This window comes from Delphinapterus leucas, chromosome X (assembly GCF_059928025.1).
Source record: "Delphinapterus leucas isolate spDelLeu-1000000601 "Yukka" chromosome X, BTC_Dleu_Yukka2, whole genome shotgun sequence".
Lineage (NCBI taxonomy): Eukaryota > Metazoa > Chordata > Mammalia > Artiodactyla > Monodontidae > Delphinapterus > Delphinapterus leucas.
Window position 1 is genome coordinate 43330465 of NC_143150.1, and position 27304 is coordinate 43357768.

The window sequence follows — 27304 nt, forward strand, 5'->3', positions numbered from 1 at the left end:
TCTTGACCTGAGACAGAGAAAAACCATCTAACTATAGGTTGCTTCTTGTGCCACCTCACTCCCAGGAAGAGGCTGATGCTGTGTCAGTCCAGTGTGAGTCAGGATTGAGGTCTTCTCCCCTATCACCCAATAGTTTCTCTCCTTCCGTCTCTCGTTAGCTGTTTTCTGCTCGCAGTCCGGCTAAGGCCACCAGATGGCGCGCTTACCTCTAGTTTCTAAATACTCTTCAAAACGTATTATCCTGGCAGAGGTCTAAAGAAAAAGTTCATTTTCTACACACAGACTATGATTCAGTGAATTCAGTAGAATCGCACTTCTGTTTGAAAAATATATATTTATAGGAAAGGACAGAAGGATATACAATTGGATTCTTGCTTACTATGCACCAGGTAGCACCAACCAAAATCCGTATTTCCATGCCAATCTCTTTTCCGAATTCTAGACACATATCTAACTGCCTACTGGATGGTTCCACCTGGAAAAAGATAATAGTGTGGAAGCTCACCCAAATGCACAAACCAACAAGGATACCATACTTAGCAAGTCTAAATCAATTATTCCCTAAGCCCCAGAAAGCTACAATCTAAATTGGAGGCAGTGTGGCACAGTGGGCAGAACACAGAACTTGATTCAGACAAATCTGAGTTAGAACACAGGGTCTACTTCTTATTTATCTGTATAATCTTATTCATTTGTAAAAATAATTGAGTTTATATTTCTGAATGGGAGAGGGAGGAGTCTCTGGGCATTTTGCAAGGACCCTGGACCCAATCCCTCTACCCTGCCTCACCAGAGGGGCTCCCACTCCCAGGCACTGTCTCCCAAGGGCTTGGGCATCCTGCTTAGCAGACAGCTCTATCCAGGGTCCTGGACCCTCAACGCTTTCTGCTCTGGAGTTGGCCAGGCAAGTAGCTTCTTGGACACGTGATGGGGATATCAGCCTTCTGTGCGGGCAGGGAAGTGGTGAGGGGGCCAGAGAACCAGGCTTTGGATGTTGCTGACCCTCCAACATCAATGCCTCCAAAACATCTTCATACCAATCCACAGTCTGACTACCCTGACCTCCAAGTCGTGAGCTAGGCCTGCAGTGCATAGGGGTGTTCACACAGGAGGTGCCACCCCTTTTCTCCTGAGCTGTGAGACCACATGCCTTTGAAGCTCCCTTTACCTGGGGGCTCCCGTGCCTCTGGGCCTGGGCTGACGCAGGCATCAGAAGCGCCGCACCAGGCACACACACACCTAAAGTCACCACAGAACCACCCAAACAGGCCAGGGCACATCTGAGGCCCTTCTGGGAATCTGAGCAACGTGAGTGGGAGAGGGATGCGTGAGGTCGTGTCTGAGGTCTAACCCCATTTCAAGGGGGCTACTTCACTGGACTCTGACAGAAGGGCCAGCCCCTTCTGCTTCAGCCCCAAGTTACCTGGTCAGGCCCAGCCAGGTCAGACATCTGTTTGCTCAAAGACTGTTCAGACCAATGTTTCCACTTGGGAATCCTTGGGCTTTATCTCCTCCCCTATAAAAGGTTCCCCAAAAGAGACAGGGAAAAGGAAAGAGAAGCAAAGTGCTCTGACCTGCAATGGGACAGTTGTTGTCCTCCTGGTGTGTATGTCCAGGACAGCCTGGCCTTTAGCCTAGAAGAGTCTGGTGCCTGCTGCAAGCTGGTGCAGAGAAACCAATGTCAGACGACCCTGGAGAGGAGTGTGGCTTGGGGGAGCCTTTCCACATCCTGCCCCAGCACCACCCCTCAGTGTCAGGGGGCTGGATTCATTCCATCCTATACAGCTGGCAAGTGAGTTGCTGGACCCTCAACTCACTCCAGCCAGAATCCAACCCAATCAGCATCCATCAGGCTACCATAACCTTGAGGAATGGTCTGGAGACATGAAGATCCCCCCTAATGGCATCACACAGTGAAAAAATTAAAGCAAAAGCAAAATTAAGGGCACAGGACTGGCTTACCATTTTGAGATCTGATTACCAAAGGAGAACTTTGAATTTATTTCTGATGTACCTTACTCATATTGTAAGGAAGCAATGCAAGGCATTACATAATGTCAACCATAGAAAATACATCTTGCTGTTTTGTCATCTCTCTTAGGTTTTTATTCTGTGTATGGTCTTGCTTTGTTGCAAAAAAAATCTAAATTTTATGTAGTAAAGTTGATGAAGTTGTTTCTAATTCCTTATTTAAATATATGGTTGGACAAGCCTTTCACCTCTCTAATTCTGATATAATCATCTGTACTTTCTTCTATTTATGTCATAGTTTATTCTTACTAAAACCAGGAGTATATTGTATATAGATAGCAGTGTCTCTCCACCTTGTGTGCTCATATACAGAAAAGCAGATTTAGTGGGTCTGGGGTAGAGCCCAGGTCTCTGCTTACTTTATAGGAGAAACACTGATAACTGAAATGTTTGAATAATTTTAATGTTGAATTTGGGGAAATTCACCCCTAACGTGATCCCTTTGGAATTGCAATTCACGCTTTCTAGAGATGTGAACACACTGAAGCTAACATAGTCCATCAGACAGGCTGGGTTCAGGACTGGATCATAATTCAAAAATTATTAGCCACTATCTGTGTTTCTAGAATTAACATGATCAATAAAACAAAATCTTAGAAATCATAATATCTGATACAGACACATATATATGTATATGCATATATATTAGTACTTTACTTACAAATCTTAGATTTTTAAAAAGGAGTTTAACAGAAATCATAACACCTGATACAGACACACACACACACACACACACACACACACACACATAGCGCTTTAATGACTTTTGCATGTTTCTTGTTGATGTGGGGTGGGGCAGAAGGGAAATGTCCTAGTTTGAGCTTGTCTTTTTTTAAAATATTTGTTTATTTTGGCTGCGCCAAAATAAACACCTGTGTTAGGTGCCGCACGCGGGATCTTTAGTTTTGGCATATGTGCGGGATCTAGTTCCCCAGCCACGGTTCAAACCCAGGCCCCCTGCATTGGGAGCAAGGGGTCTTACCCAGCGGACCACCAGGGAAGTCCCTGAGCTTAGGTCTTAATTTCCTCTTTAACTTATACATATTGAGTAAGTCAGATGAATTGGTAAGGCAAGCCTGCCAAAAGCCCCTGGGAGAGAACTCACCCTAAGCAAATGTTGGGCAATTAAAACCATAGTTATCCTTGGAGATTATTTGGGAGGGGGTTCCAATTCTGAGCACAAAGCATTGTGTCTGGCTCACATATTCATCTCCGAGCCCAGGTCCCAGTGAACTCATGTTTGCGCTCAATGGAGAAAAGGGGAGGCTTTTGGGAAAAAAATAAATAGGAAAGACTATTCTGCTAAGAATTCTTTAAGACATAGAGGTCTAAGCAGTACTGGGATGGTATCCACCTGGACAGGTGTAATATTAAAGCTAGAGGAGGGGCATCCTTCATATATCTGTTAAGAGACACAGTTCAGCTTTGGCCCAGCGGGGACTCCAGAGCAATCAGTAAAGCTTTGCACCTTGAGGACTCTGGCACCTCAGCTGTGATGGGGGCCATGAAAGGAGCAGGACCCAGGAGAAGGGGCAGCGGTACCCAGCAGACATGGTGGTATCTAAGGGAAGAGAATAGCAGGACAGGAATAGCATGTGGCACTCACCTGGAATTGCACAGGATTTGTGAGTGCAAACGAGACCTCCTTTGGGTACTATCCCCAGTATCTGAAGGGAATCTATAGGGGATGGGGTCCAGCATGTGCAAGTAGGGGGAAAAAGTACAGCTCACATGACCTTTACCTCATTTGGTTCCGCAGCAGCCCTGTAAATTCTCCTATTCCTATTTAAATGGGAAAAGAATGACCCTTAAACAAATATGAGTACAGTACCTGGTTTACATCTCTGCCTAAGAGATTCAGAAAAAAACATGGGATTTAAGTTCTGTCAAGTATTTATTAAGTGCCACATTATCTTTATAAGCTGATTGACATTATTTTTAAATTGCTTTACAATTTTTCTATTATATTGGGGTTTTTTGCAACACATGTAAAATGTGTTCATCTTGAAAAAATGAGAAATTCAGATGCAGCAAAAATGAAAAACAAACAAGTCACCTGTTATCTTACCACAGATAGCCACTGTTAAGCCTTTAAAGTATATACTTTCAGTTTTTTCTTTTCATATTAATATATAAATATACATTTTTTACAAAAAGGGGATACTACATATACTTTCTGAAAATTGCTTTTTTCACTTCACAATATATAATGTACATCTTTTCCATGCAAATGGAGAAGACTTATGATTGAAAGAGGGGGACTTGCAGATGGGGGGGCAATTTTATGCCAGTTACAAGCGAAACACCTCAAATAAAGCGACGCAAAGTTAAGATTAGGAAGACAGGGTAAGGTATATGAGAAAAAGCAAACAAAGGTCAGGTGATAATACTCATACCAGGCAAAACAGAATTAAAGGCCGAACACATTAAATAGGATAAGGACGGTTCCGCCTTGCCTTCCAATGCATGATCATCAATTTGTTTCGTACTCGCTTCATCTCTTCCATCTCCTCTGCTACCTTTATCATCTCCTCATTGCTTAAATTTCTGCCGTGTATGTCCCCTCTAAATTGCGGGCGGGAGCGAGCCAGCCTTTCTTTAAAGCTTCCCTCTTCTAGCTTATGTTTGCCCACTCCGCAAGGAGGCTGCTCCATGGGAGGGCGCTCCTCAAAAAGGTCCTTCCTAGACAGGCGTTCCTGAGGAGGGCGCTCCTCGGACACGAGCATCTCAGGAAGGAGCTCAGGAAGGAGTTCCTCAGGAAAGAACTCCTCCTCCGAGGATTGCTCCTCCGAAGACGGCTCCTCCGGAGACGACTTTTCGGGAGAGTGTTCCACAGGAGGCCGCTCCTCCTCCGCCTTGGGCGAGCTCTGTGGCTGCTCCTCAGGCTCTTGGCAGGCTTTTTCCATGTTCAGGATGGTCTTTTTTAAGCACGGTTATTCACAGGAGACAGGAAAGGCAAAGGCGAGTCAGAATACTCGCTGTCTGGACCAAAACCCCGCCCATGGGTTCCAATACCTGCCTCTTCCCGAGTCTGGGCCCGGGTACTCCAACCTACGCTGGCCGAGGGTCTCTTCGGCCCCCGGGACCCCGCGCGTCTGGTCGTTCCCCCCCCGGCCTCCCCACACCTTGTCCCCCTCTCCTTCCGAAAGCCCACCATTTTCCCGGCAGGCCTTGCCACAGAGGCCTCTCCCGCTGGGGCCGGGGCGGGGCGGGCTGGCAGTGCCGCGGACCCGGCTCCCTCAAGCGCCCTCCCTCTCACCCCATCCCGGCCCGCTGCCCAACCCTACCCCGACCTGGACCTCTCCCGGCGGCTGGCTCCTAGGCATCCTCTCCTCCAGGTGCCCCGCTGTGACCTGCGGAGCTGCAGACGGACAAGACAGGGTAGGGGGCGGGGAGCGGGGATGAGGGAGGGACTGACTCACACGTCCCTTTTACAGGCACCAGCTGCCTCACCCCGTGTTCCCCTCCCCCTCGCCCCATCTCAAAGCTTCGTTCTCCCCCTGACCCCCGCCAACCCCGCAATGCTCGCCATTTGTTTCCAGGCGGGAAGTGAAAGCGAAGGACTACTTAGAAGCTGTTTCTAAGTGTCCGTGTTTCCTTCCCGTGGGGGGGGGGCCCACTCACCTCCCCACCCCACCCCCTAGACCACCATTTTCTGCACCGAAATATGGGCGCGGGAGCGGGGCGGGGCGGGGCACAGGGGAAGGCCTGAACTCTGTGCCATCCCAATCCCAGGGGTTACTGGGCAGCACCGACACTTACACCGATTTAAGAGGGCGGAGGGGACTTACTTCCTTCTGTTTTTCCCCTCGACCAAAGGGCAATAGGAAGATGGTGTCTGGACAGGGAAAAAAGACCACGACGAGAGGGACTTGGGCAGACACAGGCTCTGGTCACGTGATGGCCGCGCGTCACCGCCAAGCTCAGATCCCCAGTTACCACTTTGACCGGCGGCGGTGCTGCCGCAACCAGCCGATATTTCCTGACCCCCTAACACACCATACATCGTCGTCACTCACCTCTCTGTTTATATTTGCCTTTTCCTGGTTACTAGAGGCGGTCAGCATCCAGTCTTGAGGGTTATTGCCTCTTCCTCTCTGCCTCTTCCCCTGATAACACCTCTCTCCCTCATTCTCCTGTCATCAGCTACCAAGGCCCATTATTTCCCCTACAGTTCAGATCCTGTACTGAAATTTGACTGTTTCTCCTTAATGAGTCACTATCATATGCCACCTCTTCCAGGTTTAATCCACATCCATAACTCCATCATGTCCGTTTAGGCTCTATCAACATGGTTTTCATCTCTTGTCACTTTCATGGGAGATAAACTTTCACTTTTCCATGACTTAAGGATTTTTTCTTGAGTCTCCAGACCTAAATCACAAGTAGAAAAGCTCCAGCCTAAATTGGTAATCATTCAGTTCTAGAGCTCTAGAAAGAGTAAAGTTTGTGAAGTATCAATACATAAATCTAAAAAGACTGAGTACTTTGATTTTCATAAATCAAAATACACATTTGTGCATCTATGTACAAATAGTTTGAAAACTTATTTACTATCTGAAATGGGAGCACTTTTGGTGGAGAGCATGGCATTATTATATATATATATATATATGTATGTATGTATTTATATTACATATATACCATATATATACTATTGAGTAATTATTATTTATAATAGAAGAAATAGATTTTGCTGGGGGTCTAAATCTTTAACCAGCAACCTACTGGTGTTGCTGGTTGACGAAATTTATATCAATTCATTAAATGTGCAAATATTTGGGTCCTGGGACTGCTATACCCAAAAAGATAGATTCAGCACAGAGGACATTCATATTAAACTATGTAATAATTCTTTGGAGCACACACAAAGTAGCAGGATTAAAATCATGCTAACACAGTTGTTATTACAAGCATGTACTTTTGGATCTAATGGTGTTTTATGATCTTCGACTTCATGCCTGCATCTCACATCAGCCTGGATGCTACTTTATCATGCAGATGGCCTTTCTTCCAGAGAGCAGAGACTATACCTCTCCTTATAATTTACACTTTCAGGGTAGGTGACCATCAGATCTGTGAGGATCCTGGGCTGTCTAGTAAGTTTCCAAACAGAAATTCATATGTGGAATTTCCCATTTTAAGAGCTTTTTGTCACTTTTCTCCAACATCTAGTTTACTTTGTGTTGAGATAGCAGCAAGACAGATAGATATTAGTTCACCTTTATATATTTTCCATAACTGTTTTACCTTTCAATTTTTCAATGATATGTGTCTTTTAAACCAAGTTTCACTCTACCTTCTTTATTCTTTTCACCAAGGGTTGGCTTCATCATTTGTATGGTTTCTTTCCGAGAGGAGCCCCATTTATTCATTCTTCATTTTTATCCTTTTTTTCCTCACATCCTGTGATGGAGGACTCACTACCTTAAGAGATACTCCAGTGAAATTTCAGACAGTTCTAATCATTCAGTGCTTTTTTTCCCCCTTTGAGCTGAAATCTGCCTCCTTGTAGTTTATGCACACTGGTCCTGGTTCTGCCCTCTGGAGTGTTACAAAACAAGTGTAAAATAACAAAAGTGCCTTTTACCCTTGGCAACCTGACACTGCCAAAGTTAATGTTCTTGTTCTTTCCCCTGCCCACCTGTAAGATACACTGGGCAATATACTTGACCTTTCTGTGACTCTACTTCCCATCTGCAAAATTGGAGACAAAATAGTACCTACCTCATAGGATTGGTAAGAAGAATAAATGAGTCAGTATGTGTAAAGGACCTGGAGTAGTGCTAGTAACAATAATAATAGTATGACAGTACTGATAATACTACTAATTATCATTCTTTTATTATTAACATTAATTGAGCCCGTGTGCCAGGCATTGCACTAAGCACTATCTCATATACTATCTCATTTAATCCTTCAACAGTTATGTTCTCACCAAGACTGTTTTTTTTAGGTTTAACCTCCCCAGTTGTTTCAGCTCCTTCTGACGTGATATATTTGTTCAAAGTCACTCACCATCCTACATGCTCCTGAATTTGTAAATGTCTGAAAATACTGGATATTCTTCCTGGTGTAGCATGGAGTGATCTTACCACACCCTTCATTCTAGAATAGCCACGATACATCTACAGATGCATCCTAAGATCTTAGTAGATTTTGTGGATGCCATATAACACAGTTGAATCCACTTTAAGTTGCAGTCAACTGAGATCCCCAAACCCCTGTTAATGCACTTCTGTAAATCAGTTTACTTTTAACCCAAGTGCAGAAGCTTGTATTTTTCTGGGTTAAATGTTGTCAGTTAGATTCACTCCCTCATTCTTTGTATTCAGATTCTGTCATTCAGTACATTAGCTACAAAATATTAATTTACATCACACCATTAGTACTAAATGGGATGATAAATTCAGCAAGCTCAGGAAAGATCTAGAGGAGATCTTCAGCAAAGAGCTCTGACTCCAAATGAAAAAATTCCTTTTCCCTTTGGGTGTGGCAGCCAGGAGTACGCTCTGCCAGGCCAGCTCCCCTCCTTTCCTTTCTCAGGGTGGAATTACCTTCTGCTGCTGCTGATAGAAGACATAGTTGCCTCTGAAAGCTCCCAAACCAGTATAAATTAACCCTTGATGAGCACTTGGTAAACATGGGGGTCAGACAAGGGAGGTATGAGGAACTAGAACCTGAAAGAAGGAATGAAGACAATATCTTCGTATTGGCTCTAAGTCTCTCCCTGACAATAGCTGATTTGAGATTCCCTTGAGAGAAAGGGCTCTCAAGAGATCATAAGGTGAAGGGGGTTCTGCCACGGTGACAACCATTTGGTACAAAGGGAATGTCAGGGAACAGGAGCCGAAGGTCCCAGAAGGCAGGCAGGGCAGCCATACAGGAAAAGGGGAAGGCAGTCAGCCCTGGCAGCTGCTGCCATGACAACAGTCTTCAGGGGTGTGGCCTTTCTCTGGGGGATCTGAGGAAGCCCAGGGTGGGTTTCTGGTTCAGGGATTCCTGCTCCCTGGTGAGGCTGTACTTCTGTGGCAGATACAGAGTCCCCCTGCCCTCTGAGCGCCTCTCCAGCACCGCCCCCCAGACCCCATGGAGGTCTGGTTTCCCTTTGCAGGGCCCGTCTGTCTGGACTTGGAGTCGCGGGGTTCTGCCCTCTCCAGCCCAGAGGTTGCCCCTGCTGCTACTGCCTCTGCATTCTTTCCTAATGACACCCATGGCAGTACTTTGGTCTCAAGACTTGCTGCCTGGGACTGCAGCAGGCTCTGTCCAGCCTGGGGCTCTCAGGCTCACCTCCCCCAACCCCACCCTGGGGGAAATAGCCAAGTGGGAAATGCAATGACAAGAGCCCCTCTTTTCTGCTTCTGGCCTCATCCTAACTGAGCCTAGACAGACAGACAGACATGCACACATACACACACACAAATACACACACACCCTGCATATGCCCAGAGAAACAAGCAAGGGACTCTGAAGAAAGGTGGGGTGGCAACTCAGGCTTCTGGGAAACACTCAGGGACAGGGAAGGCTGGTCCAGACCTTGGCTGAAGGGAGGCAGTACCTGGCTCTGGGCTGGGCAGGACTCAGGCTGTCACTGGCTGGAGGGCTCTGGAGGCTGGGAGCCTTCTACCCCTCTCCATGCCTCTCTTTGTGTCCTCCTCCTTCTCCCTAAAAGGTGGGGTCAGGGGCTGTGGTGAACGAGGTCCCTTGCAGCTCTAGGATGCTCTGACTCCACACTGCCCACCGTGGTGAGGTGAGAAGGGGCTTCTCTTAGGAACACCATTTGGCCTGAGTGGGGGCTTCTCCAGACTGGCTGCTGCTGCCTTTCCCAGAATCCAGATGAGTTCAGAGCACAGAACTCTTCCCTCCTGGGCCCCAGCATACTCAGAGCCTTACTCACTCTTGGCCTCAGGGACTCTCAAAAGGGTCCAAAACAACACTAATCTGAAGTCTGGCTGACAGAGGTAGGGACAGAGGCAGTGTAGGCTACATAATTTGCGGGGCCCAGTGTAAAATGACAATGCAAAGCCCTTTGTTCAAAAAGCAAGGAAAAAAGTGCTATTAAAGGTACTAACATATAAAGCTTTTCTTTTTTCTGTGTTCTCCCTTTTGACTTTTTTTTTTAGTAGACTTCATTTTTTAGAACAGTTTTTGATTTACAAAGAAACTGAGAAGATATTATAGAGGATTCCCATATACTCCGTACCCCGGAGCATCTTATTAGTATGGTACATTTGTTGTAGTTAATGAACCAGCATTGACACATTGTCATTAACTAAAGTCTACTTTATTCAAATTTCCTTTTTTTTACGTAATGCCCTTTTTCTACTCCTGGATCCTATCCAGAATACCACATATTTTTAGTTGTCATTTCTCCTTAGGCTCCTCTTGGCTGTGACAGTTTCTCAGACTTTTACTGATTTTGATGATCTTTATAATTATGAGTACTAGGCAGGTATTTGTAGAATGCCTGTCCACTGAGATTTGTCTGGTCTTTTTCTCTTTGTTAAACTGGGGTTATGGGTGTGGGGGAGGAAGATCACAGGATAAAGTGCAATTTCATCACATCATATCACGGCTGCATGCTATCAATGTGATTTATGACCACTGATGTTGACCTTGACATGGTGCTTTCTATTTATTATTTAATGTTGTTCTAAGTAAAGGACAGTTGAAAATTTTAACTATTAGCATAAATGATATTGTCCGTCTTTATATTGTACAATGTCAGTTTTAAATGCAAATATAAGAGCATTTGACTCATGTGCAGAAGCACCAAAGTTGCATAATTCATATTTTGTATATGTACTCACTTCTTACCAGAACAGTGAAATGCTGCACAAAACTGACTCAACTGTTTTTATTTTACTTCTTGGTACATGCACACATGAACATTCTGCACACATAGAATGGAACTGGAACTGTGGGTTCTATCTTTTCTTCTTTGTCATCATTTTCAACAGTAAGTGGTTGGCAAATTCAAGGAAGTAATACATGTCAATAAGGATATGATTGGGTTTCTTGGTCATTTGGGGTTCTTGGAATGTGACTATGTGTTGGAAGTAAGTTTTTTTTTAATATTTATTTTTGACTGTGTCGGGTCTCAGTTGTGGTGCGCGGGATCTTCGTTGCAGCGCACGGGCTTCTCTCTAGTTGTGGCATGCGGGCTCAGTTGTTGTGGCGTGCAGGCTCCAGAGCATGTGGACTCTGTAGCTGTGGCATGTGGGTTCTCCACTTGTGGCCTGCGTGCTCAGTAGTTGTGGTGCACAGGCTTAGTTGCCCTGTGGCATGTGGGATCTTAGTTCCCCAACCAGGGATTGAATTTGTGTCCCCTTCATTGGAAGGCAGATTCTCAACCACTGGACCACCAGGGAAGTCCCTGTAAGTAAGTTCTGAGTGGAACCAAAAAGGTGGCCTCTCCTGGCTATCAGCAATCATAGAAGTAAGGACATTGCCATTTTCTTGCTTTGAGTCTTGCTAAGCACCCATTCATCAAGGGTCCACTTGAATTTGGTGCTCATGGGGCACGGGAAATGCAACATGCAAACCGGACAGCAAAAATGGCAGGCACACATACTGTGTATCTTCACTCCCATCCTTTTGCCAATGCTATGCTGTCTTGGTTACTACAGCTTTATAGGAAGGCTCAAAGTCAGTTATTGTCAGTCCTCTGATACTCTTTTTAAAGATTGTTTTGACTGCTACAGATTCTGTGCATTTCCTTACAGATTTTAGGATCAGCCTGTAGATTTTCACACACAAATAAAAGCCAGCTGGGATCTTAATTGGAATTATACTGAGTATTCAGATCTGGGGAGAATTGCCACTTTGACAGTATTGAGTCCTCTGATACATGAACATGGTATACTTTGTCATTTTTCAGGTCTTCCATGATTACTCACAGCAAAATACTGTTAGTTTTCAGTGTATAAGTCTTCAGGTATTTCCTATAATTTACCCCTATTTACTTCACTCATTTTGATGCCATTGCAAATGGCATTTAAATTTTTCATTTTCTAATTGTTTATTTCCAGTACATAAGATATATACTTGATTTTTGTTTTTTGTGTTTATTTTTTGTTGTTGTTTTTTAACATCTTTCTTGGAGTATAATTGCTTTACAATGGTGTGTTAGTTTCTGCTTTATAACAAAGTGAATCAGCTATACATACATAGCTGATTACATATATCCCCATATCTCTTCCCTCTTGCATCTCCCTCCCTCCCAGCTCCCTATCCCACCCCTCTAAGTGGTCACAAAGCACCGAGCTGATCTCCCTGTGCTATGCAGCTGCTTCCCACTAGCTATCGATTTTACATTTGGTAGTCCATGCCACTCTCTCACTTTTTCCCAGATTACCCTTCCCCTCCCCGTGTCCTCAAGTCCATTCTCTACGTTTGCATCTTTATTCCTGTCCTTCCCCTAGGTTCTTCAGAACCTTTTTTTTTTTTAGATTCCATATATATGTGTTAGTATACGGTATTTGTTTTTCTCTTTCTGACTTACTTCACTCTGTATGACAGTCTCTAGGTCCATCCACCTCACTACAAATAACTCAATTTTGTTTCTTTTATGGCTGAGTAATATTCCATTGTACATATGTGCCACATCTTCTTTTTTTTTTTTTTTTTTGGTACGTGGGCCTCTTACCACTGTGGCCCCTCCCGTTGCAGAGCACAGGCTCCAGACACGCAGGCCCAGCAGCCATGGCCCACAGAACCAGCCGCTTCGAGGCATGTGGAATCCTCCTGGACCAGGGCATGAACCCGTGTCCCCTGCACTGGCAGGCAGACTCTCAACCACTGCGCCACCAGGGAAGCCCCCACATCTTCTTTATCCATTCATCTGTCGATGGACACTTAGGTTGCTTCCATGTCCTGGCTATTGTAAATAGAGCAGCAATGAACATTGTGGTACATGACTTTTTGAATTATGGTTTTCTCAGGGTATATGCCCAGTAGTGGGATTGCTGTGTTGTATGGTAGTTCTATTTTTAGTTTTTTAAGGAACCTCCATAATGTTCTCCATAGTGCCTGTATCATATACTTGATTTTTTTAATAAATTTATTTCATTTATTTTATTTTTGGCTGCATTGTGTCTTCACAGCTGCACATGGGCTTTCTCTAGTTGCGGCGAGCAGGGGCTACTCTTCGTTGCGGCGAGTAGGGGCTACTCTTCGTTGCGGCGAGTAGGGGCTACTCTTCGTTGCAGTGCGCAGGTTTCTCACTGCGGTGGCCTCTCCTGTTGTGGAGCACAGGCTTCAGGCACGCGGGCCTCAGTAGTTGTGGCACGTGGACTCAGCGTTTGTGGCTCGCGGGCTCCAGAGCGCAGCCCCCAGCAGCCATGGTGCACGGGCTCAGCCGCTCCGCGGCACGTGGGATCCCCCTGGACCAGGGCCCGAACCCGTGTCCCCCGCACTGGCAGGCGGACTCCCAACCACTGCACCACTAGGGAAGCCCCCATATACTTGATTTTTGTATAGTGACATTTTATCCTGAGATCATGCTAAATTCACTTATCAGTTCTAATAACTTTGTATAGATTCTTAGGGCATTCTATGTACATGCTTGTAATATTCCTGCAAATAAAGATAGTTTTACTTCTTTTCCCATCTGCACACTTTTTTCCCCCTTGCCTTACTGCACTAATTAAGATTTCCAGTACATTGTTGGATAGCAGTGGTGACATCCTTGAATTGTTCCTTTCATAGGAGGAAAGTGTTCAGTCTTTCACTATTAAGTATGATGTCAGCTGTAGTTTTTTCATAGATGCCTTATTTCAGGCTGAGGAACTTCCTTTCTATTCATAATTTCCTAAGAAATTTTATCATAAGTAGGTATTGTCTTTTATCAAATGCCTTTTATGTATCTATTAAAATGGTTATAATTTTTCTCCTTTATCATGTTAGTATGATGAATTATGTTGACTTTTTTTTAAACATTTTTATTGGAGTATAATTTGCTTTACAATTGTGTGTTAGTTTCTGCTTTATAACAAAGTGAATCAGTTATACATATACATATGTTGCCATATCTCTTCCCTCTTGCGTCTCCCTCCCTCCCACCCCTCTAGGTGGTCACAAGCCACCGAGCTGATCTCCCTGTGCTATGCGGCTGCTTCCCACTAGCTATCTATTACATTGACTTTTGAGTGCTCAACCAACTTTTCATTCCTAGGATAAACCTCACTTGGTCATGATATATTTATTATACTTCTTACATATAGATGGATTCAATTTCCCAAAATTTTTAAGAGAATTTTTGCTTTTATGTTCATGAAGTATATTGGTCTTAGAATTCTTGTAATGTTTTTGTTTAGTATCAGAGTAATTCTGGCCTCATTATATAAGAGGAGACCTGTTCCTCTACTTTCTGAAAGAGTCTATTTAAAATTGGTATTATTTCATCCTTGAATGTTCGATAGAATTTACTAGTGAAGACATCTGGGCCTGGGGTTTTCCTGGAAGGTTTTTAATAACAAATTAATTTTCTTTTATAGATAACAGACAGTGTCATGCTGGAGCTGGCTTGTACCAGCTAATGAGAGCTGATTGTTTTCATCTCTTAACAAATCTTCATTCAGTGATGTCGCTTCGATAGCTTGAAATTGGCCATGGTTTACACCATGGAAGTTAGATATGCTTACGAATTAGGGTCCTTATTTTCTTCTAGAGACATGATGGTTAAAAACCATTCTTCTGTTCAGGTTTTCAATTTATTTTTTGAGTGAGTTTGGCAATTTGTATCTTTCAGAGAATTTGACAATTTTATCTATGTTATTGAGTTTATTGATATAACGTTACTCATAATATTCCCATTACTATCCTTTAAATGTTTGGAGTATCTATAATGATGGCTTCTTTCATTCTCTTTTTAAACAGTTTTATTGAGATATTGTTCACATATCATACAGTTTACCCATTGAAAGTGTACATTTCAGTGTTTCGTAGTATATCCTCAAATATGTGCAACCATCACCACAGTCAATATTAGAACTTTTTCATCATCTCAGAACAAAAGCCCATACCCTTTAGCTATCACTCATCATCCCCCCTCATTCTCCCCAACCCAGGGAAACCACTCTTCTACTTCCTGTTTCTATGGATTTGCCTATTGTAGACTTTTCATATAAATAGAATCATGTAATATGTGTCTTTTGTGATTGACTTCTTTCACTCAGCAAAATGTTTTCAAGGTCCATAAATGTTGTAACATGTATCAGTACTTTATTTTTTTATAGCCAAATAATATTCCATCATCTAGATATACCATATTTTAAAATCCATTCATCAGTTAATGGACATTTGGATTGTTTCACCTTTTATCTATTATGAATAATTCTGCTATAAACATTCATATTCAAGTTTTTGTGTGGACATATGTTTTTGTTTCTCTTGGGTATATAACCAGGCGTGGAATTACTATGTCCTATGGTAGCTCTATTTCGAATATTTAGTGTGATCCTGTCAGTTTCTACAGAGATGTTCAAATGGATTCTGATAGGGATTGCATTTAATCTGTAGATCAGTTTGGGATTATTGTCATTTTAACAATATTAAGTCTTCTGATCCATGGACATAAGCTGTTTTTCCTTTTTTAGATCTTTAATTTCTTTCAACAACATTCTTAATTTTTTAATGTACAATTCTTACACTTCTTTTGTTAAATTGATCACCAAGTATTTTCTTTTGTTGATGCTATTGTAAATGGAATTTCTTTCTTAATTTCATTTTTTGGATTGTTCATTGCAAGTATATAGAAATACAATTGATTTTTGTATATTGAAATTTTATCCTGCCACCTTGCTGGACACATGTATTAGTTGTAATAGTTTTTTAGTGGATCCTTCAGGATTTTCCATATAAAATCATGGCACCTGTGAATAAACATAATTTTACTTCTATCCTTTCCAATCTGGATGCCTTTTCTTTCTTTTTCTTGCCTAACTGCCGTGGCTAGAACCTCTAGCACAACGATGAATAGAAATGGAAAGAGCAAACATCCTTGTATTGTTCCTAATCTTAAGGGGAAAACATCCAGTCTTTCACCATTAAGTATGTTAGCTGTGCATTTTTCCTAGATGTCATTTGCCAGGTTGAGGAAGTTGTCTTCTATTTATAGTGTGTTGTGTGTTTTTATCATGAAAAGGTGTTCGATTTTTTAAAATGCTTTTTCTGCACCTTTTCAGATTGTCATGTGGTTTTTGTGTTTTATTCTATTGATATGGTGTTTTACATTGATTGAATTTTGGATGTTAAACCAACCTCACACTCCTGGAATAAATCCCACTTGCTCCTGGTGTATAATTCTTTTTATATGTTGCTGGATTCAGTTTTTAGTATTTTTGTGATGGGTTTTTGCATCCATATTTATACAAGATATTAATCTGTAGTTTTCTTTTCATATGATGTCTTTGTATGGTTTTGGTAACAGGATAATACTGACCTTATAGGATGAGTGAGGAAGTATTCTCTCCTCTTGTATTTTTTAGAAAAACTTGTGAAGAAGTAGTATTAATTCTTCTTTATATGTTTGGCAGAATTCACCAGTGAAGCCATCTGGGCCTGGACTTTTCCTTCTTGGTAGCTTTTTGTTTACTAATTAATTCTCTTATTATAGGTATGTTCATATTTGCCATTTTGTCTGGAGTCAGTTTTGGTAGTTTGTGTCTTTCTAGGAATTTGTTCATTTCATCTAAGTTATCTAATGTATTGGCATACAATTATTCTTAGTATTCCTTCATAATTCTTTTATTTCTGTGAAGTCAGTTGTAATGTCCTCTGTTTCATTTCTGGCTCTAGTAGTTTAAGTTTTCTTTCTTTTCAATCTATAGGTTTGTCCATTTTATTGATATTTACAGAGAATCAGCTTTTAGCTTTATTTTCTCTGTTGTTTTTCTATTCTTTGTTTCATTAGCTTCTGTCTAGTCTTTATTACTTCCTTCCTTCTGTTTGCTTTAGGTTTAGTTTGCTCTGTTTTCTGAGGTCTTATGTTAAAAGGTTAGGTTATTGATTTGAGATCTTTCTTCTTTATTAATATAGGTATTTACAGCAATACATGTCCTTCTAAGCCTTGCTTTAGCTGCCTCTCATAAGTTTTTGTATGTTGTATCTTCAATTTCATTCATCTCAATATAGTTTAATTTCCCTTTTGATTTCTTCTTTGATCTATTGGTTATTTAGGAGCATGTTGTTTAATTTCCATGTATTTGTGATTTTCCCAAATTTCTTTCTGTTTTTGTTCTCTACTTTCATTCCATATGATCGGAAAACATAATATTATTTCTAATCTTTCAAATTTATCATGGTTTGTTTTATTACCTAGCATATGGTCTATCCTGGAGAATGTTCCATGTGTACTTGAGAATAATCCTGTTATTATTGGGTGGAGTATTCTATAGATGTCTATTAGGTCTAGTTGGTTTATAGTGTTGTTCAAGTCTTCTATTCTAACAGACTCAGCAGCCATGGCTCACGGGCCTAGCCGCTTCGCGGCATGTGGGATCTTCCCGGACCAGGGTACGAACCCGTGTCCCCTGCATCGGCAGGCAGACTCTCAACCACTGTGCCACCAGGGAAGCCCCAAGTCTTCTATTTTCTTGTTGATCTTCTGCTTAGTTGTTCTATCCATTATTAATATTGAAAATCTCCAACTATTGTTGTTGAATTGTCTACTTTTCCCTTTATTTTTGTCAATTTTTCTTCATGTATTTTGATGCTTTCTTAGTAGGTGCATATATGTTTATAACTGTTATATCTTCCTGATAGATTGACCCTTTTATCATTATAAAATGTCTATCTTTGTCTTTACTAACATTTTTGTTTTAAAGTCTATTTTGTCTGATATTACTATAGCCACTTCACCTTTCTTGTGGTTGCTGTTTGTATATCTTTTTTATCCTCTTACTTTAAATATATTTGTATCTTTGAATTTGAAGTGTGTCTCTTGTAGATAGCATGTTACTAGACTTTACAACTCTGCCTTTTATTGGATAGTTTAATCTATTCACACTTTCTGTTAATACTGATACAGTTGGATTTACTTCTGCCATTTTACTTTTTGTTTTCTATGTCTCATATATTTTTTGTTCCTCTATTCTTTTGCATTAAATGAATATTTTCTAATGTTGCATTCTAATTTCATTAATGTTTTTGCTATATTTTTAGTTACCATATACATATTAACTTACCAGAGTCAGCTTCAGGTTTATAACTAACTTAATTCTAATGAGATACAGAAAAATTACTCCTGTGTAACTCTATTCCCTTTCCCCCTTTCTGTGATCTTATTGTTATAGTGGGTTGGCCAAAAAGTTTGTTTGGGTCTTTCCATAAGATGTTATGGAAAGACCCGAACAAAACTTTTGGCCAACCCAATATATATATATGACACCCATACATCTTCAAACCCAACAATACACTGTTATAATTATTACTTTATGTAACTTCGGAGAGAAGAAAGGAAAGCTAGTATATGTTCATAGCTTTTGTTATATTAACCTTCTAATGTATCATTTTGTTCCCAGTGAATTTAAGGTTCTTTCTTCATCACGAAGAATTCAGAGATGAAGCAGAGAGGTTAAGAAAGTAAAGTGAGGGCTTCCCTGATGGCGCAGTGGTTGAGAGTCCGCCTGCTGATGCGGGGGACGCGGGTTCATGCCCCGGTCCGGGGGGAATCCCACATGCCGCGGAGTGGCTGGGCCCGTGAGCCATGGCCACTGAGCCCGTACGGAGCCTGTGCTCCGCAGCGGGAGAGGTCACAACAGTGAGGGGCCCGTGTACCGCAAGAAAAAAAAAAAAGAAAGTAAAGTGAGAGTTTATTTAAGCAAGGATAGGCCCTCATAGGGAGAGTGGGCAGACAGGTGAGGAGCTGCTGCCCTGGATTTCTTTGGCAAGCCAGTTATGAGGGGCATACAAATGAAGGGGTGGAATATTCACTGGAGAAGGAGGAGTTTGGAGGTTGTATTCCCTGATTTTTCATCCCAGCTCCATCTTCCCGAGGGGAGGAGGGATTATTGTACTTCTTTAGCTTAGATCAGGAGCATCATGGCGTCGGTGCATGATGGGTACTTCTTAACTGTAAGGCTAATTTTATTGTAATGAGAGCATAATGAGCAACAGGTTACATTCTGATGTAGGAGATTCCCTTCTTTCCTCACCTTTCTTTGTCTGCTACCCGAACACTTATCACCTGAAATGTGTGGTTTCCTGTCAGTCTGGAGGTTCCTGCTTTCCTTTGTCTGCCTATGGACCCCCACTGTTTACAAGGTGCATGATTTCCTGCCACCTGGCCCCTGCCCCCATTTCTCTGCTCATACCTAGCTACTTGCCTGCTGTAATAATTTCTGGATCTCTTCACTTGGCTCCTCTGGATTCGAATTACCATTGGGAGTCATTTCCTTAACCAATACAGCACTTAATAGTGTCGCACATTTCTCTGAGGCTCTGTACATTTTTCTTCAGCCTTCTTTCTCTCTGTTATTCAGATTGATTAATAGCTATCAGTTTATTTTCAAGTTCACTAATTAGTCTGCCAGTTTAAATCCACTGTTGAATTTCTCATTTCAGTCACTGTACTTTTCAATTCCTGAATTTCCATTTGTTCTTTTTTTTTTTTTTCGTTACGCGGGCCTCTCACTGTTGTGGCCTCTCCCATTGTGGAGCACAGGCTCCGGACGTGCAGGCTCAGCGGCCATGGCTCACGGGCCCAGCCGCTCCGCAGCATGCGGGATCTTCCCGGACCGGGGCACGAACCCGTGTCCCCTGCATCGGCAGGTGGACTCTCAACCACTGCGCCACCAGGGAAGCCCTCCATTTGTTCTTTTTTTAAAAAATAATTTCTCTTTATTGGTTTCACATTGTCATCATATCTTCCTTTACCTCTTTAATCATGGTTCCTTTTAGTTCTGTGATTACATGTATAGCAGCTACTTTGAAGTCTTTGTTAAATCTGACATCTGTTCATTCTCATAGGCAATTTCTGTTGCCTGCTTTTACTCTGATATATGTCATACTTTCCTGTTTCTTTGCATGTCTCATAATTTTTTGTTGGAAACTGGACATTTTAGGTAATATATTGTAGCAACTCCCCCTCCCCATCTGGGGCTTGTTATTGTTATTTTCATGTTTATTTGTTTAGTGACTAGCTAGATAATTTTACAGAATTTAGATTATTTTTGATGATCCATCTGGTTTCTAAATAAATAATGCCTGGGCCCACATGCATGAGGTGTGAAACCTCTTGTGTTACTCCTCAGTGGGCACAGCTTTAGGTATGCCCACAGTCACCTTGGAATGACGGTGGTTTTGACAGGGCTCTCTACGTCCCTGACCATACACAGCTGTAAAACGCCACTAATTGCCTGCTGACTGCTCTCTTGTTTTCAACAAGGCCCTGAGGCATAAATTGTTCTGCAGACTGAGATTAATTCTGCCCCCAGGTCTCCTGCTAGCTCTCTCTTTCCCAGTTTCTCTCTGTTAAATGAGCTGACCTACAGTTTAGTCTGTACCTCCAGTGAATCTACCAATGTCCTCTCAATTGCTTTTCACCATGTGTGGTGTTGTCTGACACCATTTCTGTTACCAAAGGCAGTGTGTTTTTCAACACCAACCAATTTTCTGATTCTTCAACTGGGTGTCCTGCAATTCAATTCAGTTCTGACACTAACTCATCACAGGTTAAAGGCTCAGTCCTACAAGAATATCCCCACTTCATACACCAGCCACCAATGGGGCGCCCTGGCTACCTACACTTCTGCCTAGCTGACTACAAATTTGGGGGTTCCCATGACCTCCTCCTCAGTTTCAATAATTTACCGGAACAACTCACAAAACTCAGGAAAATGCTTTAGTTACTAGTATTGGTTTATTTTAAATAATACAACTCAGGAACAGCTAAATGGAAGAGAGGCATAGGGCAAGGTATTGGGGGGAAGTAGAAATGCAGGGTTTCCTTGTCCTCTTTAGGCACACCACTTTCCCAGCACATTCATGTGTTCTCCAACCCAGAAGCTCCCCAAACCCTGTCATTTAGGGTGGTTTATGGATGTTTCATTACATAGGAATGATTGATTAAATCATTGACCAACAGTGATTGAACTCAATCTCCAGCCCTTCTTCCCTCTCCAGAGGTCAGGGAAGAGGGGCAGGGTGTTGACTGAACGTTTTAGCTGTTGATTGAAAAACAATGCACAACCTAAAAGCTGAGAATTGTGTTTTATTCAGTGGCCTTATGGAGGTCTATAGCCCGGGATACAGCCTCTCAGATAGCTCTGAGGAACTGTTCCAAAGAGATAAGGGAGGAGGCAGGATATCTAGGAGTTTCTGCTGAAAAAAACCAAAAATAAACCCATGTACTCGAGCGTCAAAAAGTTATTGCTAATCACAAAAACAGACATCTCAAGTTAATGATTTTAGTGCTTTTCTATATATGGGAAGATGCAAGAGTCTTGGCTCATTGAAATTTTTCCTTTGATATGAATCTTAACTACCTAGGGCCAATGTCCTGTTTTTCTTCATCCTGAATTCCCCTCAGGGTGCACTGTTGGGGGTGGCTGCAGTGGCTGATGGCTTGATAGTGGGCAACATCTTGTTTACCAGAATGGCAAGAAACTTGTTTTCTGTCCACACACCCCTCTAATAATTTATTTGGTCTTTGTGGTGGCCAGCCCCCATCCTGAAACTATCTGGGGCCCCACCATGAGTCACCTAATTAGTATAAACTCAGATGTAATTAAAAGGGGCTCATTATGAATAAAAAAAGACACTCCTATAAGTTAGAGTATCCCAAGAGTTTTAGGAGCTCTATGCCAGGAACTGGAGACAAAGACCCAATGTATATTTTTATTATACCACACAATACAACCTCCACTGTTTTCAGGAGCTCCTTTAGGCTTGATCTTCTTCACACTGTTAAACGAAGTCATTTCCTTTGGGATGAGATTTAGAGCTCTCTGTTTTACAGTCTGCTTCTCCCTCCAGGTAAAATATCTGAGCCATGCCTCTGGAGTTTGCAGTATTTATTTTATATTATTGTAACAGGGAAGAACAAAATCTGACTCCATGTTGGATCTGTTTCTTTTACTTTGACCTTAGCTTTCCATTGCTTTTGTTCTGTCTATAGCTATAGGCATACATGATGGCCTGCCTCGGGGAACCCTGCCCCTCTGCCTGAATGTTAAACTAAAGTACCTTTGTTCAGCTTACAGGGAAACAGCCTAACCCTGCCCACCTGTGAATGGCTGCAGAAAAGAACAAACTAACACATCCCCTCCCTGAGACTGGCCAAAACCAGGAAATATTTTGCAAGACTTATGGCCTTTTTACTTTACTTCCTCACCTCCTCCCCATCTCTGTTCTATAAAAGAAACTAGCATCCAAACCCCGATAAGGACACTAGTCCACCGTCTTCTTGGATACCCAGCTTTCCAAATAAAGTCATATTCGTTGCCTCAACACCTAGTCTCCCGATTTATTGGCCTGTCATGTGGCGAGCAGACCGAGCTTGGACTCAGTAACATTATCACATGGTATCTTCAAATAATATTATATGACTTTGTGGATAATGGAAGAACTTTACACCTGTGTATCCCCCTTCTGATCCTTTTTTCTATTGTTGTCTTACATTTTACTTCTACATGTGTTATAAACCCACAGTGCATTACTATATTTATTATATAATAATTTCTCTTCAACAGTGTTATTGAGTTATAATTTATATTCCATAAAATTCACCCATGTACAGTGTACAAATCAATGGTTTTTAGTATATCCATAGGGTTGGGCAACCATCACACAATCTAATTTTAGAACATTTTTCATAATCCCGAAAAGAGACCTGGTATCCATTACCAATCATACCCACCCTGCTGCCAGCCCCAAGCAACCACTAATCAAATTTCTGTCTCTATAGCTTTCCTGATATGACAATATCTTATAAATTAAGTAATAAAATATGGAGTCTTTTGTGACTTCTTTCACTTAGCATATTGCTTTCAAGGTTCATCCATGTTCTAGCATATATCAGTACTTCTTCCTTTTTATTGCCAAATATATTCTATTATGTGATATACCACATATTATTTATTTGGTTGATAGACATTTGGGGTTTTCTTCCACTTCTTTATTGGCTATTATAAACAATGCTGCTATGACATTTTCCCTCAGGTATATACCAAGGAATGGAATTGCTGGGTCATATGAGAAGTCTATGTTTAACATTTTGAAGTACTGCCAATCTATTTTCCAAGTTGGGTTCAACATTTTAGATTCCCACCAGTAATGTTTGAGGGCTCCAGTTTCTCATTCTCCTCACCAAAACGTGTTATTTTCCATCCTTTTCATTTTAACCATCATACTGTATATGAAGAGTTTTCTCCTTTTGGTTCTGATTTGCATTTCCCCAACAACTAATGATGTTGAGCTTCTTTTCATGTGTCTATTGGTTATCTATATGTCTTTCATAAATACCTATTTAAATCATTTGCCCATTTTTAATTGGGCTATTTGTCTTTTTATAGTTGAATTTCCAGAGTTCTTTATATATTCTGGAAATTAGTTCCTTATTTAATAAACGATTCACAAGTATTTTTTCCCACTCTGTGGGTTGTCTTTTCACTTTCTTTTCTTTCTTTCTTTCTTTATTTTGGCTGTGTTGGGTCTTCATTGCTGCGTGCGGGCTTTCTCTAGTTGCAGCAAGTGGGGGCTACTCTTCATTGCAGTGTGCAGGCTTCTCATTGCGGTGGCTTCTCTTGTGGAGCACAGGTTCTAGGCACGTGGGCTTCAGTAGTTGCAGCACACAGGCTCAGTAGTTGTGGTGCACAGGCTTAGTTGCTCTGCAGCATGTGGGATCTTCCTGGACAAGGAATTGAACCCATGTCTCCTGCACTGGCAGGCAGATTCCTAACCACTGTGCCACCAGTGGTATCATTTGATGCACAAAATTTTTTTATTTTGATAACTTCTAATATATCTTACCTTTTGTCACATATGCTTTCGTTGTCATATCTAAGAAAACATTGTGAAACCTAAGGTCAGGAAGATTTACTCCTATGTTTTCTTCTAAGAGTTTTTATAATTTTAGCTCTTGCATTAATACTTATAATCCATGTTGAGCTAATTTTGGTGTATGGTATGATGTAGTGGTCTAAATGAAATCTTTGGCATCTGGATATCCAATTGTTCTGTCACTATTAGTTTTAAAACAACTCTTTCCCCCTTTGAATTGTCTTGTTACATTTGTCAAAAATTCATTGACCCTAAATGTGAGGGTTTACTTTTGGACTCTTAATTCTTTTCCATTGATCTATATATCTACCCTTATGGCAGTACCACCCTGTCTTTTTTAAATTTATTTTTTATTGAAGTATAGTTGAATTACAATGTTGTGTTAATTACTGCTGTACAGCACAGTGACTCAGTTATACATATATAAATATATTCTTTTTCATATTCTTTTCCGTTATGGTTTATCACAGGATACTGAATATAGTTCCCTCTGCTATACAGTAAGACCTTGTTGTTTATCCATTCTATATATACCAGTTTACATCTGCTAATCCCAAACTCCCAATCCAACGCTCTCCCACCCCCCTCCCCATTGGCAACCACCAGTCTAATCTCTATGTCCCTGATTCTATTTCTTTTTCACAGATAGGTTCATTTGTGTCATATTTTAGATTCCACATATAAGTGATATCATATGGTATTTGTCTTTCTCTTTCTGACTTACTTTGCTTAGTATGATAATCTCTAGTTGCATCCATGTTGCTGCAAATGGCATTATTTCATTCCTTTTTATGGTCGAGTAGTATTCCATTGTATATATGTGCCACATCTTCTTTATCCATTCATCTGTCAGTGGACATTTAGGTTGTTTCCATGTCTTGGCTATTGTGATTAGTGCTGCTATGAACATAGGGGTGCATGTATCTTTTTGAATTATAGTTTTGTTTCCAATGTCTTGATCTTTTACAATATCTGTAAGCATTTTTGAGATGAATAGAGCAGGTTTAGGATTTGGTAAAAAGGATTGGTGAACTTTAAATTGCTTCTAGAGTCACACTTCTGTTCTCTGAAAAACTCAATCTGTAAGACAAGTACAGTTGTTATTAATTCGTCAGAGAATTGGGTTGAAACCTGAGTGATATCAAGAGGCTAACCCACCAATCCAACTACAATACAATTTGCTTCTTTATATCAGGGAGAAGATATCCAACTAAGACGGAAATCAAAAGAGTCCTGTGTCCTAGATTTAGAGCTGTGTATCTTTGGAATGTTTTTTTTTTAATAAATAAATTTATTTATTTATTTATTTATTTATTTATTTATATTTTGTTTTTGGCTGCACTGGGTCTTTGCTGCTGTGCATGGGCTTTCTCTAGTTGTGGCGAGCGGGGGCTACTCTTCGTTGCGGTACGTGGGCTTCTCATTGCAGTGGCTTCTCTTGTTGTGGAGCACAGGCTCTAGGTGCATGGGCTTCAGTAGTTGTGGCACATGGGCTTAGTTGCTCCACTGCATGTGGGATCTTCCTGGACAACCAGGGCTCGAACCCACATGTCCCCTGCATTGGCAGGAGGATTCTTTTATTTATTTATTTATTTTTGGCTGCATTGTGTCTTCGGTGCTGCACACAGGCTTTCTATAGTTGCAGCGAGCAGGGGCTACTCTTTGTTGCAGTACGCAGGCTTCTCATTGTGGTGGCTTCTCTTGTTGCGAAGCATGGGCTCTAGGCATGCGGGCTTCAGTAGTTGCAGCATGCAGGCTCAGTAGTTGTTGTTTGCAGGCTCTAGAGCGCAGGCTCAGCCGTTGTGGCGCATGGGCTTAGTTGCTCTGCAGAATGTGGGATCTTCCCAGACCAGGGCTCGAACCCGTGTCCCCTACATTGGTGGGTGGAAGGGAAGTCCTGGTGTTTTAATAAATCTTTTACTAAATCTGTCTGTTTTAGTAAATCTTTCCACAAAGACTTCAGAATGTTTCATTTTGTTTTTTCCACTCTGGGTACATAGTTCCATTTTAGCTTAGGGGAGAAGGCCTAAAAATGTTCCTGTCAGGCTGTGAATATCAGCTTCCAATTTGGCAAACTTCTGACCAGAGTTCCTTTTAAAGAAAAATTTTCTCAAATATCTTGTAAGGTTTTTAGAAACAGTAAATATTCCTGGCAGTATTGAACTCTTTTTAAATTTATTTTTTCCTTATACCTTTAAGCCAAGTGTATTCCTATCTAGTTACTTCCAACCAAAATCAGTAAGCCTTTTATGGCTTAACTGTGGACACATGAAGCTTCCCCAAAGATGGTGAAAAGATATAGTTCTCCCATGGTCCAGGCCCACTTGCAAAGATAACCAAAAGAAAGAAAGACTTGGACAAGTCCCCTGAGAGCTGGCAACAGTCAGTAGGACACTAGCCATAAATAGAGTGCAACCCACATTTCTGTCTGGTCATATTCTTCGGGGCCCAAACCTGACGGTTGAGCTGCCTGTACATGTAAGCAATGACTTGTGTACCCTAACAGGAAGAAAGCCAAGCCAAGTCCTCAGTACACAAAATGAGAGACAGACAGGAAAGTAATAGTTGTTCCTGGGATGGAAAGGATTGATAACAAATGGGTACCCCAAAACCAAACTCACAGGAGTCCAAATTTAGAAAAAAGGGACACCATGAAATTTTACCTTCCTCTCTTACCTGGACACTACAGACTGAGATCCAGGAGAGCTGACTTTGGTCAGAATTCTTACCTTTCACTGGCTTCTGTCAGTTTTCCTGCGGTCCCATCTATAGGCTCCAGAGCAAGTGAGGTGTCCCAGAGGGTCCCATCTGTGTTATCAGAAATTGTAGGGGAGGAAAAATAATTTTCTCTCTACTCTTCTGAGTACTTGGCTGAGAATCCTTTTTCTTTAGGGCACCTTGTAAATGGATGAGCTCATCTAGGTTAAAAGTTTCTCACTGTGGCCACTGTAATTAAAGATTATCTTTGGTAAGGTTAAACCATTTTTTCAGACAAACACAGGTTCTGGGCCCATAATTTTTATACATATAGTTAGCTGGAATCCCAGATGGAGTAGTCCCTGACTCCTTGGACTCGAATGAACCAATTTTTTCTTTTTTCCTCTTAAAACAAAATTTATTTACCTGAGGCCTCACACTGGCGCAGTCCAGTTTAAGTCAGACCAGTCCAACTGCAGACCCAGTCTGGAAAAATAAATGCTCAAGTAAAGTCAGATCCTCATGATGCAAAAGCTGTAGAGCTTGGATATCCGTGAGGGACTTCTTCACGACC

General features: G+C 41.6%; 1 protein-coding gene and 1 long non-coding RNA gene across 6 annotated transcripts in view; one reads left to right on the forward strand and one right to left on the reverse strand.

Moving 5' to 3' along the window:
• Positions 1-3906: 3906 nt before the first annotated feature.
• Positions 3907-6210, reverse strand: TCEAL1 (transcription elongation factor A like 1). 4 transcript variants are annotated; one of them, XM_022563850.3, is made up of 3 exons: positions 5823-6210; positions 5325-5392; positions 3907-4949 (listed from the first exon to the last, which is right to left on the reverse strand). In XM_022563850.3, exons 2-3 carry the CDS (start codon positions 5355-5357, stop codon positions 4458-4460), a joined length of 525 nt encoding a protein of 174 aa, XP_022419558.1. In that variant the 5' UTR covers positions 5358-5392; positions 5823-6210; the 3' UTR covers positions 3907-4457. The 4 variants fall into 4 exon arrangements, with proteins under 4 accessions (XP_022419558.1, XP_022419554.1, XP_022419555.1 ...); XM_022563846.3 differs by having other exon boundaries at positions 5319-5392; positions 5823-6201; XM_022563847.3 differs by having other exon boundaries at positions 5319-5392; positions 5794-5848.
• Positions 5172-27304, forward strand: part of LOC111169540 (uncharacterized) — a 35004-nt gene continuing 12871 nt past the window's right edge. For both annotated transcript variants that reach the window (XR_016391312.1, XR_016391311.1), the window contains exon 1: positions 5172-5412. This is a non-coding gene — a long non-coding RNA (uncharacterized LOC111169540). The remainder of the gene's footprint in view (positions 5413-27304) is intronic.